Here is a 13,945-nt window from a genome sequence, read left to right on the forward strand (position 1 = left end):
CTTCCCCTTCCTCTCTGTAAAAAATCAATAAAATATCTTTAAAAACAAAAACAAAAACAAAACAAAACAAAAAAACAGCTCCTCCTAGCCAGGACCTAATCAAATCCCCAAATGGAAGCATCCTTTAGAGCCCAGAACGAGCCCTGCATCTCCCCAACCCCTTATCCCCGTCCAGACACCCCAGACCCAAACCTTAGGCCCTTCAAGCACTCCTCCCTGCCCTGCCCTTACCAACATTTTGGCACACACCACCCCCTCTCCCCTTGCAGATGCAGGAGGCCATTCTTTCCAGAGCAGACGCCTTGTCTCCCCATAGGAGGTTTAGGGATTTGGGGCCATTTTATTGTTTATGTCCCTTCACTAACTGATCCCATGAATTTACTGTTGCACCTCTTTGAACCCTCAGGCTGAGTCTTCGGCCTCTTCCTCTCCTCCAACCTTGAACAGCCATTAATTAGAAGGCACTCCTCTCCACTTCCCACCCCAGCCTTTCCCCCTCAACTTATGTTTCCATCATCCAAATAACTTCCCTTATTAACCCTACCTTGCCCCTTTTCAAATTTCTTCCCTACCCCTCCCTGTGATTTGGGAGCTACACTTAAGTCTGTTTCTTGTCTGTAACTCCAGTCACTTCTGACACCCTTCCCAAGCTACCTGGAAGAAACACAAAGACAAATATAGCAAAACTAAAGAGAGAATTGTAGGACAAGGCAGTAAGGAAAATAATGCTTCCTCTGTGAAACTGCAGGCTTTCCAAAGGTGGGGGACTGTCTCTCCACTATCAGCATCTTAGGAGTGGGACCTGTGTCTCATCAACCAGGAGAGTAAGAAGGAAACAGGCTCAGACAGAGTTGAAAACTTATTCAAGCCCAGCTGATATGTCTCTGTGGTTGAGCATTGACCCATGAACTAGGACAGTGATGGCGAACCTTTTGAGCTCGGCGTGTCAGAATTTTGAAAAACCCTAACTTAACTCTGGTGCCGTGTCACATATAGAAATGTTTTGATATTTGCAACCATAGTAAAAAAAAGATTTATATTTTTGATATTTATTTTATATATTTAAATGCCATTTAACAAAGAAAAATCAACCAAAAAATATGTATAAAATGAACAAAAACAGAAAAACAATGTACATTTAGAAAAAAAAAATAATAATAATAACAATGATAATCAAATGGTACGAAAACTAGAAATTAGTGACTTTTTTGGTGCTGAAGTTTGTCTAATTCTTTGATTGCAGGTTCGTACTTGGTGCACTTCAAGGCCAAGCAAGCGCCACTAACTTCATCTGTTAGCCAGTTTCTTTTGTTCGTTTTAATATTATTTAATGCTGAGAACAAAGTCTCACAAAAATATGTTGATGAAAAATTGTTAGCAAAGCCATCGCTAGATTTTTTATGTCGCTAAAAGTGTCAGGTACTCTGTTCCAAGCACTCAAAATTTCTTGTTCGTAATTGCACTCTTCTTCATTATTCAAACGATTTCGTTCCAAATTTTCAAGTTTTGACCTTAAGTCGACAAACACATGAGTCCGAATGCTACCTTGAAAATCTGCAAGTTGCATCTCTAAATCGTCAATTTGCATCCATTGGAAATCCTTTAATTCCAAAGTACTGTAAACAACTACATCCGGATACTTAATTATTTTAATGGTCTGTTCTAGGCTTCTAAATTGGTAAAATCTTTCGCTGAACTGTTCAAATAACGAGTTTACTATATTCTGGTACATAAGTATGGACTCCATTACACCTGTCGTAGTGGCCTTCTTGAAATACTTTTTTATACGAAGAAAATACTTATAAGTTTTAGTTTCAATGTCTGGCTTCAAAATTTTAAGTTTACTTTCAAAAGATTTGATGTATCCAAACATAACGTCAATACTTTTGCCAAAACCTTGTAATTTTAAGTTAAGCTCATTCATATGAACAGAGAGATCTGTAAAAAACATCAAATTGCTGACCCACTTATGATCATTGATCTGAGGAAAGTTTGCCAGATCCTTATTCTCAATAAATACCGTAATTTCTTCAAAGCACTCCACAAATCGCTCAAGTACTTTACCTCGACTCAGCCATCTCACATTATTGAACATCAGTAGTCCACTGTAGGTTGAATCAACTTCCTGTAAAAGTGCAGTAAATTCTCGCTTGTGAAGGGGTCGAGAAGCTATAAAATTCACAATTTTTGTTACAACTGACATTAAATCATTCAATTCTGAGAATCCCGATTTGGCACACAACACCTCCTGATGGATAATGCAATTAAAAGGTACAAGTGGATGTCTAATAGCTTCCATAAACAATTTCAGGAATCCCACATTTTTTCCCACCGTATTTGGTGCCCCATCTGTTGTGACTGACACAATTTTAGAGATATCAATGTTAGGTTACTGAATGTTTTTATAACAACCTTACATATTTTGTTTCCTGATGTACTTATTGGCACTGATTCTAACTTTATCAACTCTTCTCTTATTGTGAGACCATCAGAATATCTAGCAATAATGGCCAACCGAGCATTTGATGTGACATCAGTTGTTTCATCAAGAGAAATCGAAAAATATTTACAACTATTTAAGTCTTTTTTTAATTGATGTTGTATGTTTTTGTTAAGATCTATTATTCTGTCTTTGATAGTATTTCTACTGAGTGGTAACTCAGAAATTCTTTTAATAATATCATCTTTATTTTTCATATCGTGAAATAGAGCTGGTGCACATCTTAGAAATGTTTCCTTTATAAATTCCATGCTGAGCTATGAAGTGAGCAATACAGTAACTTGCTGATGTGAAATTTGTAGAGCATCTTACAAATTTAATGATGGAATTTGATTGACTTTTATAGAGGTGTAGCTGCCTAGAAATGTATTCCTTCCTTTCATCGATACTTTTTTCAAGAGCTGACAATGATTAGTTTCAAAATGTCTCTTTACATTCCACGTTCTGCTTACTACCATTTCATTACACAGTATGCACAATGATCTGTTGTTTCTGTCGACAATCCCGTACATTTCGGTCCATATGTCTTGAAAGGGTCGGCTATTGCTACTTTCACTTCCTTTATCATTCAATCTTGCTTTTTTATTTTTTTGATTCTCCATCACAAGGCTGCAAAAATAAATAAATATAAATCATGGCGTTTGTTATAAAAGGTTGATAGGTTTCTTACCTATTAACTTTTTGCAGTGTTGTTGCACTGACTCCTGGTGCAAAACAATTCAAAGATAGTATATATAACCAACAAATATATGGTGCTGTAATCAATTATCCGACACGCAGAATGTCTCATCGAGTACTGTTGCACTGTATATCTTTTTCTTGTAACCCTCCCACTCCTGTCTCCTAACGAACATGGCGATCAAGTGCGTCCGTTTGCCGAATGCACCCGAACGCACGGGAAGCTTACCCAAGGCACATGTTGACAGTAATGAGGCCGTTTCCAGAATTGGGCATTTTGTCACTCGAGTAAAAATAAAATGTCATGAGTAAAGATTAATCTCTTTATAGTGCAATTCTTAACCTTTTTATATTAACGTCAATATTGGAACAATGTATCTTGGATGTTTTCACTATGTATCTTTGCTACACAACACCGATGTACATGTTTACATCTGGTTTTAGAATTGCATTATTGATCATGAGTAACGTGAGTAATAATATTACTCGAGTGATGCCTAACTCTGGCCGTTGCGAGAGACAAATATTTGAATTATGCAATTTTTTGTCTCTGTCGATGCATGTCACCCAAAATGAGTTCGCGTGTCACCTCTGACACGCATGTCATAGGTTCGCCATCACTGTACTAGGAGGTCATGGTTCAATTTCCAGTTAGAGCACACGCCTGGGTTGCAGACTTGATCCCCAGTAGGGGGATACAGGAGGGAGCCGATCAATGATTCTCTCTCATCATTGATGTTTCTATCTCTCTCCCCCTCTCCCTTCCTCTCTCTGAAATCAATAAAAACATATTTTAAAAATTAAATTTAAAAAATGTTCTTAAGGTCTGGGTAGATCACTGTGCTGGGATTTGAACACAGGCCTATGGGACTCTGGAGATCATGCTCTTGGAGTGAGTCATGGCCAGGGTCAGGCTGTCTGGAGCCAGCTCAGCCACTGTTCACTGACCATCTACCTTTCAGCCTTGATCTCTGTCCTCAGGTCCAGACAGAGATGACTCACTAGGAAGCAGGGTCAGCCTCAGGTACTATTTTATTATTATTATCACTACCTTCATTAGCCAAATCATTGACTGCTTATTAAGCAGTTAGCCAGTGACGTGAGCTGTGCCCTGCACTGACACACCCTGGCCTTGGAACAGTCACATATCCTAGAATCGATAATGCCACAAAAAGCCAACACGCACACACCATCCATCCATCATTCCATCATTCCACATTTCTCTTGACATCCACTGTGCCAGACCCTGTGCTAGATGCCAAGTGACACAGAATAAATAAGATACAGTCCCTAATTTCATTGAACATCCTACCTATAGCAAAGGGACACACATAAGTAGTAATTGTAACACAGAATGATCTGAAGTGTAATAGAAGGAATACAACAGGCAGCAGGAGATAAGAAGAGGAAGTGATTAAATCTGCCTGGGGCGAGGGGGTGGGGGGGAAATCTGCCTGGAGGTGGGGAAAATGCTTCAGCCCAGTGGTGACTGCTCTGACCTAAAGAGAATGAATAGAAGTTTGCCAGGCAAATCAAGAGAAGAACATTCCAGACAGAGGGGATGGTAGGTGCAAGGGCATAGACGTATCAGAGAGCAAAGGTGCTTAGCTAACTACAAGTGGTCTGGGGCCGCTGGGGCCCAGGGCAGCAAGAGATGGTAGACAGAGACCATGTCACAGAACAAGGGAGCAGAGAAAGGCAACCCCAGTGAAACTGGTTGAGGTGACAAGGATAAACTCTGAGAGAAATCAAAATTAACAAAGGGGATCACCCATTCCTTTGCTGGTCATTCTGGGTATCTACGAAGCATTTATTGAAAGCTGTGCTTAAACACATTACATGGATTATGTTATTTAATTCTCATAACAACTCTGTGCTGGAATTACTATCATTACCTCATTTTATGGATGAAGAAACCAGGACACAGAGATGTTAAGTAACTTGCTCAGGTTGCAGTTAATAAGTAATAGAATCAGGATATGAACTCAGGTGGTCTGGATTTACAGTCTATGCCCTTAAACCAGCGGTTCTCAACCTGTGGGTCGCGACCCCTTTGGCAGTTGAACGACCCTTTCACAGGGGTCGCCTAAGACCATCCTGCATATCAGATATTTACATTGTGATTCATAACAGTAGCAACATTACAGTTATGAAGTAGCAACGAAAATAATTTTATGGTTGGGTCACAACATGAGGAACTGTATTTAAAGGGCCAGAAGGTTGAGAACCACTGCCTTAAACACTATGCTATTATGTGTCATTTATTTTATTTTATTATTTTTTCAGTTAATCCTCACCTGAGGATATTTTTCCATTGATTTTTAGAGAGAGTGGAAGGGAGGAGGAGAGACACACAGAGAGAAACATCAATGTGAGAGAGACACATCAATTGGTTGCCTCCAGCATGTGCCCTGACTAGGGCCAGGGATTGAGCCTGCAATCGAGGTAGGTACCCTTGATCGGAATCAAACCCAGGACCCTCAGCCCATAGCTGAATGCTCTATCCACTGAGACAAACCGGCTAGGCATGCTATTTTGTGTCTTTAAAGGTCAGGGATGATGAATCCTATCTAATAATAGACAAAATGGTAATTGACCGTACCTTCGCTACACCTCCCAATGGCTAATCAGCATGATATGCAAATATAAATGCCAACAAAGATGGCGGCTAATTTGCACACTGCAGGCAGGGCGGGACAGTGCAAGCTGCCAGCACGAGCTGCCATCCAGGCCCCCGTGTGCGACCCCAGAAGCTGCCTGCCTGCCCGTGATTGGATTAACAAAAACAAAGTAAATGGATTAAGTAACATTAAAGAGATTATAAGAAAAATATATTCCAAATTTTGTTAGTTGTATAATGGTTATGTTTAAATTATTAACACCTAAGAAATTGGGTGAAGGGTACATATAATATGCTGTAGTATTTTATAGGTTTTTTTTTACATGTATGAGATTATTTCAAATTAAAATGTTAAAAAATTAAAAATTAATAAAATATTAATTGAAATGTATCTGCATTACATGAAAAATCTCCTAATTGCTTCTAGCATAATTTATTAAATTGTGCTAAAATTTACAAGGGTTCAATTAAAAAATATCTTAATTCTAAATGATATAATAGAAAATATATAATAGTGCAGTTATAAGCACTTATCTGAAAATAAAAATTTAAGGAAGTGAATTTAAAGAAGGGATTAGCCAAAGAAAATATATACACAACCCCTGGACACAGACAACAGTATGGTGATGGCCAGAGAGAAGTGGGGGGCAAGAGCTGGGTAGAGGGGGCAAAAGGGGGGAAATAGGGACATCCTATATAATAATAATAAAAGGCTAATATGCAAATTGACTGAACGGCAGAATGACCGGTTGCTATGATGCGCACTGGCCACCAGAGGGGATGGTAGGTGCAAGGGCATAGACGTATCAGAGCAAAGGTGCTTAGCTAACTACAAGTGGTCTGTTAATGCAGGAGCTGCCCCCTAGTGGTCAGTGCACTTCCATATGGGGAATGCCACTCAGCCAGAAGCTGGCTCATGGCTGGCCAGCGCAGAGGTGGTGGCAGGAGCCTCTCCCACCTCTGTGGCAACACTAAGAATGTCCAACTAACGGTTTAGACCCGATCCCTTGGGGGCCTAAGCCTTTAGTTGGACATCCCCCGAGGTTCCCTGGCTGCCAGAAGGATGTCTGACTGCAAGCTTAGGCCTGATCCCCAGGGGAGTGGGCCTAAGTTGACAGGTGGACATCCCCCAAGGGGTCCTGGACTGCAAATGGGCGCAGGCCGGGCTGAGGGACCCCCCCCTCCGAGTGCACAAATTTTTGTGCACCAGGCCTCTAGTTAGAAAATAAATACCAGCACCTAAACTCCTTCCCCTCCCCAAGGCAGAACGAGAGTGAAAATATAGTCTTGGTTACCTTTGGTTTTGCATTTGTTGTTTTTGTTTTAAATATATTTTCATTGATTTCAGAGAGGAAAGGAGAGGGAGAGAGAAATAGAAACATCAACAATGAGAGAGAATCATTGATCGGCTGCCTCCTGCAGGCCCCCTACTGGGGATCAAGCCCGAAACTTGGGCATATGCCCTGACTGGGAATGGAACTGGTTACCTTTTGGCTCCTGGGTTCAACTGCTGAGCCACACTAGGCTGGGCTGGATTTAAGTTTTGATGAGAAATCTGGCCTGTGTGTTCTCCCACGGAAATGGCCCCACATTTTCTAGAAAGAGTTCCCAGTCAACACCCAATGGCACATCCCCATGTCAGTGCCAGGAATATTCATTCATCAATGATGATTTACTGAGAGTCTTCTACATACCTAGCATCATGCGAGGTCCTGGTAATTTAGTCACACAAATGGCAACTGTGTGTAATAATAAGTGCGTAACTTCTCAAGTCATCTAACAGCTTTTACAAAGCACACCATCTTTATTTTGGTCTACATTACTTTCTGTAAAGCATTTATTTTTCAATTTTCATACTTTCAAACTATAGTTTTAACTAAATCTTTTTGTAGAATATACAGAAAAGTACACAAATCAAACATGTATAGTTTGATGAATTATCACAAAATGAATACATCCCTGTAACAACCACTCAGCTCAAGAAATAGAAGAACAGCCCTAACCAGTTTGGCTCAGTGGATAGAGCGTCGGCCTACGAACTGAAAGGTCCCAGGTTCGATTCCAGTCAAGGGCATGTACCTGGGTTGCGGGCACATCCCCAGTGGGTGGTGTGTAGAAGGCAGCTGATCAATGTTTCTCTCTCATCAATGTTTCTAACTCTCTATCCCTCTCCCTTCCTCTCTGTAAAAAAGCAATAAAATATATTTTTTAAAAAAGAAATAGAAGAGCATTCAGAGACAGAGAAGCATCAATCAGACCATCAAACCTCAGAGGGAAGGTAGGGGAGGGTGGGGGTAAGGGGGAGAGATCAACCAAAGGACTTATATGCAAGCATATAGGCCTAACCAATGGACACAGACAACAGGAGGGTGAGGGCATGAGTGGGGGGGACGGGGGGTAATGTGGGGATAAGGAAACATATGTAATAACTTAATCAATAAGAAAATTACAAAAAAAAGAAATAGAAGAGCATTAACAACATCCCAGAAAATTTCCCATCACTACCCTCCCCCTCCCTGCAAAGGACATCACTACCCTTGATTTCATAAATGAGATTGCTTGTCTTAAACTTTATATAAATGAAATCATACAGAATGTACTCTGGTGTTTGTCATCTTTCACTCAATATTATGTCTGAGATTCATCTTCTGCTGTGTAGCAATCCATTCATGTTCATTGTACAATATTCAATTACACTACAATTAATTTACCCACATACTGCTGATGAACATTTGGTTCATCAAACAATATTGCTAGGATTATGCTTGTACATGTCTTTCGGTGCACAGATGTTTGCAGACCTGTTGCTATATAACAAGAACTGGAACTCAAAGTCATAGTAAGTGTGCTCAACTTGAGTAGATCTTGCCAATTTTCCAAAATGGTTGTACCAATCTATACTTCCATAAGCGAATTTTAGAATCTAGATGTAACGGTTTTCCCATTCACATTACCCAGATATTCATTAGAATTGTTATTGTTTTAATCTTTATTGTTGAAAGTATTCCATATGTCCCCTCTTCTCCCCATTAACCTCTGCTAGCCCACCCCTGCCTGTTTTTATTTCTCAAATAGATATAAACTTGTGATCACCACAAAGTAACCACTTGCTTTATGTTTTTAAAATATGAGTTATTTTCCCTTTTAAGATATTTTATTAAAATTGAATAAAACAAAATAATATTTACAAAATATATGTAAAGAATAAGAGTACAATGAACCTTCATCATTGTTCCATAGGTCATTATTACCATCAACTTTGAAGTTCCCAAAAGTAATGAATACCATGAATTTAGGGTTAATCATTTACATTTCTTTATGATTTTAAAGCTTATTTATGTATCCCTAAAAAACATTCTTAGTTTGTATTTTTGAATCTTTATATAAATAGAATCTTTATCTTTATATAAATAGAATAACTGTTTTCTGACTTGCTTATTTCCACTCAACATTATATACCTGAGATTATTAGTACTAAATGCCAATATTTTTTTCTTATAAACAATGAAGCTATGAATATTCATGTACACTGTCAAATAAAAACAAATCTGGACTTAGTAAGGAGAGACTTTATTTGAAATGATTATTGAAAGGGATTATTGCAATAGAAAAAGGGAGGCTTTTGCAATGGGAGAACACTCTGATCATAAGATCTTCACGTGTTTCAAGGGTTAGGCAAAAAAGTTATTCTTTCATAGGGAGGAGTAAACAAGGCTAGAAAGAACTGGGTGTGAGGATGTGGTATGACCATAAGTGGCATGATGGGTCAGTAGATCAGAGAATGTTTACCCTGAAGCCAGACTATTCTCTGGATGGGCTGGTTAAGGAGGGGTTGTTTGCTGGCTCAGTGGATAGGGGGGGATCTGGGGGGGTCACAAAGTTCAGGGACCTGGGGGAAGGAGCAAAGCTTAACCATAGTTTAGTTAACAAGCCTTTTAAAAAATTATTTATTTATATTTTTCCATTGATCTTTTAGAGAGAGTGGAAGAGAGAAAGAAAGACAGAAATATCAATGTAAGAGAAATGCATCCTGCACCAGCCCCCACCAGGGCCAAGGGCCGTTGGAGCCTGCAATCAAGGTAAGTGCCGTTGACCAGAATGGAACCCGGGACCCTTTGGTCCGTAGACCCACACTCTATCTATCCACTGAGCCAAACCTGCTAGGGCCTTAACAAGCCTTTTGTTGTGATTGATCAGTGAGGTCAAACAGTCCATCTAAGTGTTTATGAGGTGAGAATTGGAATTTGGAGTCTCTCTATTGCAGCAGTTCTCAACCTGTGGGTCGCGACCCTTTGGGGGTCGAACGACCCTTTCACAGGGGTCACCTAAACACATCCTGCATATCAGATATTTACATTACGATTCATAACAGTAGCAAAATTACAGTTATGAAGTAGCAACGAAAATAATTTTATGGTTGGGGGTCACCACAACATGAGGAACTGTATTAAAGGGTCGCGGCATTAGGAACGTTGAGAACCACTGCTCTATTGTCATAGGTAAACAAGGGGGCGCCCATAAGTTTTATCTCTCATAGAAGGGTGTTTCTTTGCAGTAACCTATGTTTCAGAACACAAAAGGGTGGGAGGGGTTTCATAACCCTCCCTATTTTCCAGGATCCTAGAGTTTGTAAAGTGAAACAACGTCAGGATATCTCCTGATAAACATAAGCAAGAATTTCTTTAAAGTATATACTTATAAGTGGAATTGCTGGATCAAAAGATATGTGTAACTTCACTTTTACAGGGCAATGCCAAATTGTTTTCAAAGTGGTTGTACCAGTTCATACTTCCACCAACAGTGTATGGTATCTCCACGTGCTCCACATTATCACCAACGCGTAAGGATTAAAATACTTTTTGCCAGCCTGGTGGATATGACGTGGGTCTTATTGCCTTTCCTTGATTAATGAGATTGAACACTTCGGACCACTTTTCAACTGGATTATCTTTTCTTATTGATTTGTGTAGGTCCACTAATATGTCTTGGAAGATAAATGGATGAACGACCTTAAAGTCTCTGAAATAAAGAAATGAGATTAAGTTTGGAAGATCCCCAACAACTAAAAATCCTGAAAACTACGCCTCCCACAGGCTTCTAATTTGATTATCAAGAGTTTATGAAAATCACCTCACTTCTCAGGTGATTTTCCCCATCATCCTCGGCTTCTCTCTGCAGAAAAAGTACCCGAACAACTTATCCGGCACCTCTGCAGTTCCAGGTTCCACATCCACAGCTTCGGCAGCCTGATCAGGATCACACAATTGTGACACGGACCCTTGCGTCACTCGTGGCGTTCTCGCGAGAATTGGTTCCGTTGATCACGTGACAGGCCAAGATGGCGGTGCCCGGCGAGGCGGAAGAAGATGCGGCCGTTTACTTAATAGTGAGTGGCATCCCCTCGGAGTTGCGCTCGGCCCAACTGCGGAGCTACTTCAGCCAGTTCCGGGAGCAGAGCGACTGCGGCTTCCTTTGTTTCCATTACCGGCACCGTCCTGAGCGGGCCCCTCCGCAGGCTACTCCCGCATCTGCCCTAACTCCTACCGGCCAGAGTCTTGCCCAGACTTCAGTCACCGACGGCCGCACGCGGGACTCTGTCCCCGTCCAGACCCGCACCTGCTGCTGTGTCGTCTCCGTACGAGGGTCCGCTCAAGCCCAGAAGTTTCTTCGCATGTATTCCGGCCGCCAGTGGCTAGATTCTCAGGGGACTTGGTTGCCCAGTCGTTGTTTCATCCGCAAACTTCGGCTACCGACTGAGGCAGCAGGTACGGTTGGGAAAGAGAAATAGACTGGACCTGGAACCAGGCACGTTTCTCTCCTTCTCTTTAAATATATTTTTATTGATTTCACAGAGGAAGGAAGAGGGAGAGAGAGATAGAAACATCAATGATGAGAGAGAATCATTGATCTGCTGCCTCCTGCAAGCCCCCCTTTCTCTATGCAGCGGTTCTCAACCTGTGGGTCGAGACCCCTTTGGCGGTCGAATGACCCTTTCACAGGGGTCGCCTAAGACTATCCTGCATATCAGATATTTACATTATGATTCATAACAGTAGCAACATTACAGTTATGAAGTAGCAACGAAAATAATTTTATGGTTGGGTCACAACATGAGGAACTATTTAAAGGGCCAGAAGGTTGAGAACCACTGGGGGGTTGATTTTCAACTGACACAGAAGGATAAAAAGAAAGTCAGGTTTCCAATCCTCTTATTATCTTTATCTCGATCTCCTCCTGCTCCCCACCCGTCCTCTCTTAGCAAGATACAAATAAAGAGACAGTTTCTTTTCTCAGGACAGCTCCCATTTTCATTGGAAATCACTTTGATGGGGAACAGGAAACAGTGCGGAACCTTTTAATTCATTCAACAAACCTAGCTTATATTGTTAGGCCTAGTGTTCCTCTAGTTCAGTGGTTCTCAACCTTGGCTGCACATTAGAATCACCTGGGAATCAAAGAAACAATTTCTGGAGGATGAGGCCCAGAAATCAGGATTTTAAAAAGATTCCCAGGTGATTCTAATGTACAGCCAAGGTTGAGAACCACTGCTCTAGCTGGTAGGAGAATTGGACACATTCTTGTGCACAGAGTCCAGAGATTTGTAAAAAGGTAATTGTCAGAGATGCCATTCTCATTGTTAATATTTACTGAGCACTTCCTGTGTACTTACTATGCACTATTCTAAGCCTTTTCATTTTTTTTAATTGATTCCTCACAACAATACTATAAGGTAGGATCTATTGTTACTCGTGTTTTATAGGTGAGGAAACTGAGGGGTGCAGAAGTTATGTTGCTTGCCTAAGGTTACAGAGCTAGTAAATGGCAGAATCACAATACAGACCCAAGCATTTTACTTCAGAGCCTATGCTGTTTGTCACCAAGTGCTATGAGAAGATAGAGGAGGGAGAAACCGATTTCTAATAGGGATCAGGCTTTTCCTCTGGATCTTGAGAAAGGTAAATTTGTGGGGAAGAATGGTGTTCAAAGTAAATGGTATTTGAAAAGACACAGACAGATGTGAAAGCTCATGAGACTTTCAGGGCATGTTAAATTGTTTCATGTGGCTGGAGCACATGATATGAAGGTGTGCAGGGGCTGACGGTTGGTGGTAGTTGAGGATCAAAAGATCAACAGGAACCAGATCTGGAAGAAACGTGTGCTCAGCTGAAGTGATGAGAAATGGCATGAAATTACTAGTTGGTTCTGGTCAGGGAATGGAGGAAGGGATTCTGGGATTGTGAAAGGGAGGAACAACATTGGACTAAAGGATTTAAACTTTGACCGACTTCTGGCTCAAGTGTTGCTGGAGGCTTCTAGGTTTCAAGAGCCATTCTTCTCTCTGCTTCCCAAGGTTTGGGCTCCTTTCCCTTCAAGACCCGGAAGGAACTGCAGAGTCGGAAGGCTAAGAGTGAAGCCTTCACCCTCGCTGACCTGAGACAACTGCCAGAGCTGAACCCACCAGTGCTAATGCCCAATGGAAATGTGGGGACGCCCCTGCAGGTCTTTTTGGAGTTGATCCGGGCCTGCCGCCTGCCCCCTCGCATCATCACCCAGCTGCAGCTCCAGTTCCCCAAGACAGGCTCCTCCCGACGCTACGGCAATGTACCATTCAGGTATGAGGATTCAGAGACTGTGGAGCAGGAAGAGCTTGTGTACACGGCTGAGGGTGAGGAAATACCCCAGGGAACCTGCCTGACAGACGTACCAGCCAGCCTCTGTGGAGGCCCCGAGGAGGAAGGGGAAAAGGAGGAGGAAGAAGAATCACACTCAGATGATGTGAGTACAATGAGCCACCCTTCCTTGCTGGCAGCTTAGAGAGGCCAAGGCATTAAGAATACCACTCTCGCCCTGACCGGTTTGGCTCAGTGGCTAGAGCGTCGGCCTGTGGACTGAAGAGTCCCAGGTTCGATTCCGGTCAGGGGCATGTGCCTTGGTTGCAGGCACATCCCTAGTGGGGGGTGTGCAGGAGGCAGCTGATGGATGTTTCTCTCTCATGGATGTTTCTGACTCTCTATCCCTCTCCCTTCCTCTCTGTGGAAAATCAATAAAATATATATTTAAAAAAAAAAAAAGAATACCACTCTCCCCCAGTGGGTGTGGCTAAGTGGTTGAGCATCAACCTATGAACCGGGAGGTCAAGGTTCGAT

General features: G+C 41.6%; 1 protein-coding gene and 1 long non-coding RNA gene across 2 annotated transcripts in view; one reads left to right on the forward strand and one right to left on the reverse strand.

The window, feature by feature from the left end:
* Positions 1–10,735: 10,735 nt before the first annotated feature.
* On the reverse strand, positions 10,736–11,142 carry LOC106698572. The gene is made up of 2 exons (XR_001349913.2): positions 10,929–11,142; positions 10,736–10,817 (listed from the first exon to the last, which is right to left on the reverse strand). It is a non-coding gene; the product is annotated as an uncharacterized LOC106698572 (long non-coding RNA).
* The window catches only part of GPATCH3 (G-patch domain containing 3), a 6,976-nt gene continuing 4,157 nt past the window's right edge, over positions 11,127–13,945 (forward strand). Inside the window, exons 1-2 of the mRNA XM_006097300.3 lie at positions 11,127–11,563; positions 13,150–13,574. Coding sequence (XP_006097362.1) covers positions 11,137–11,563; positions 13,150–13,574 — 852 coding nt within the window. The 5' untranslated portion in view covers positions 11,127–11,136. The remainder of the gene's footprint in view (positions 11,564–13,149; positions 13,575–13,945) is intronic.

Source organism: Myotis lucifugus, unplaced genomic scaffold (assembly GCF_000147115.1).
Source record: "Myotis lucifugus unplaced genomic scaffold, Myoluc2.0 scaffold_197, whole genome shotgun sequence".
In the NCBI taxonomy this organism is placed as follows: Eukaryota; Metazoa; Chordata; class Mammalia; order Chiroptera; family Vespertilionidae; genus Myotis; species Myotis lucifugus.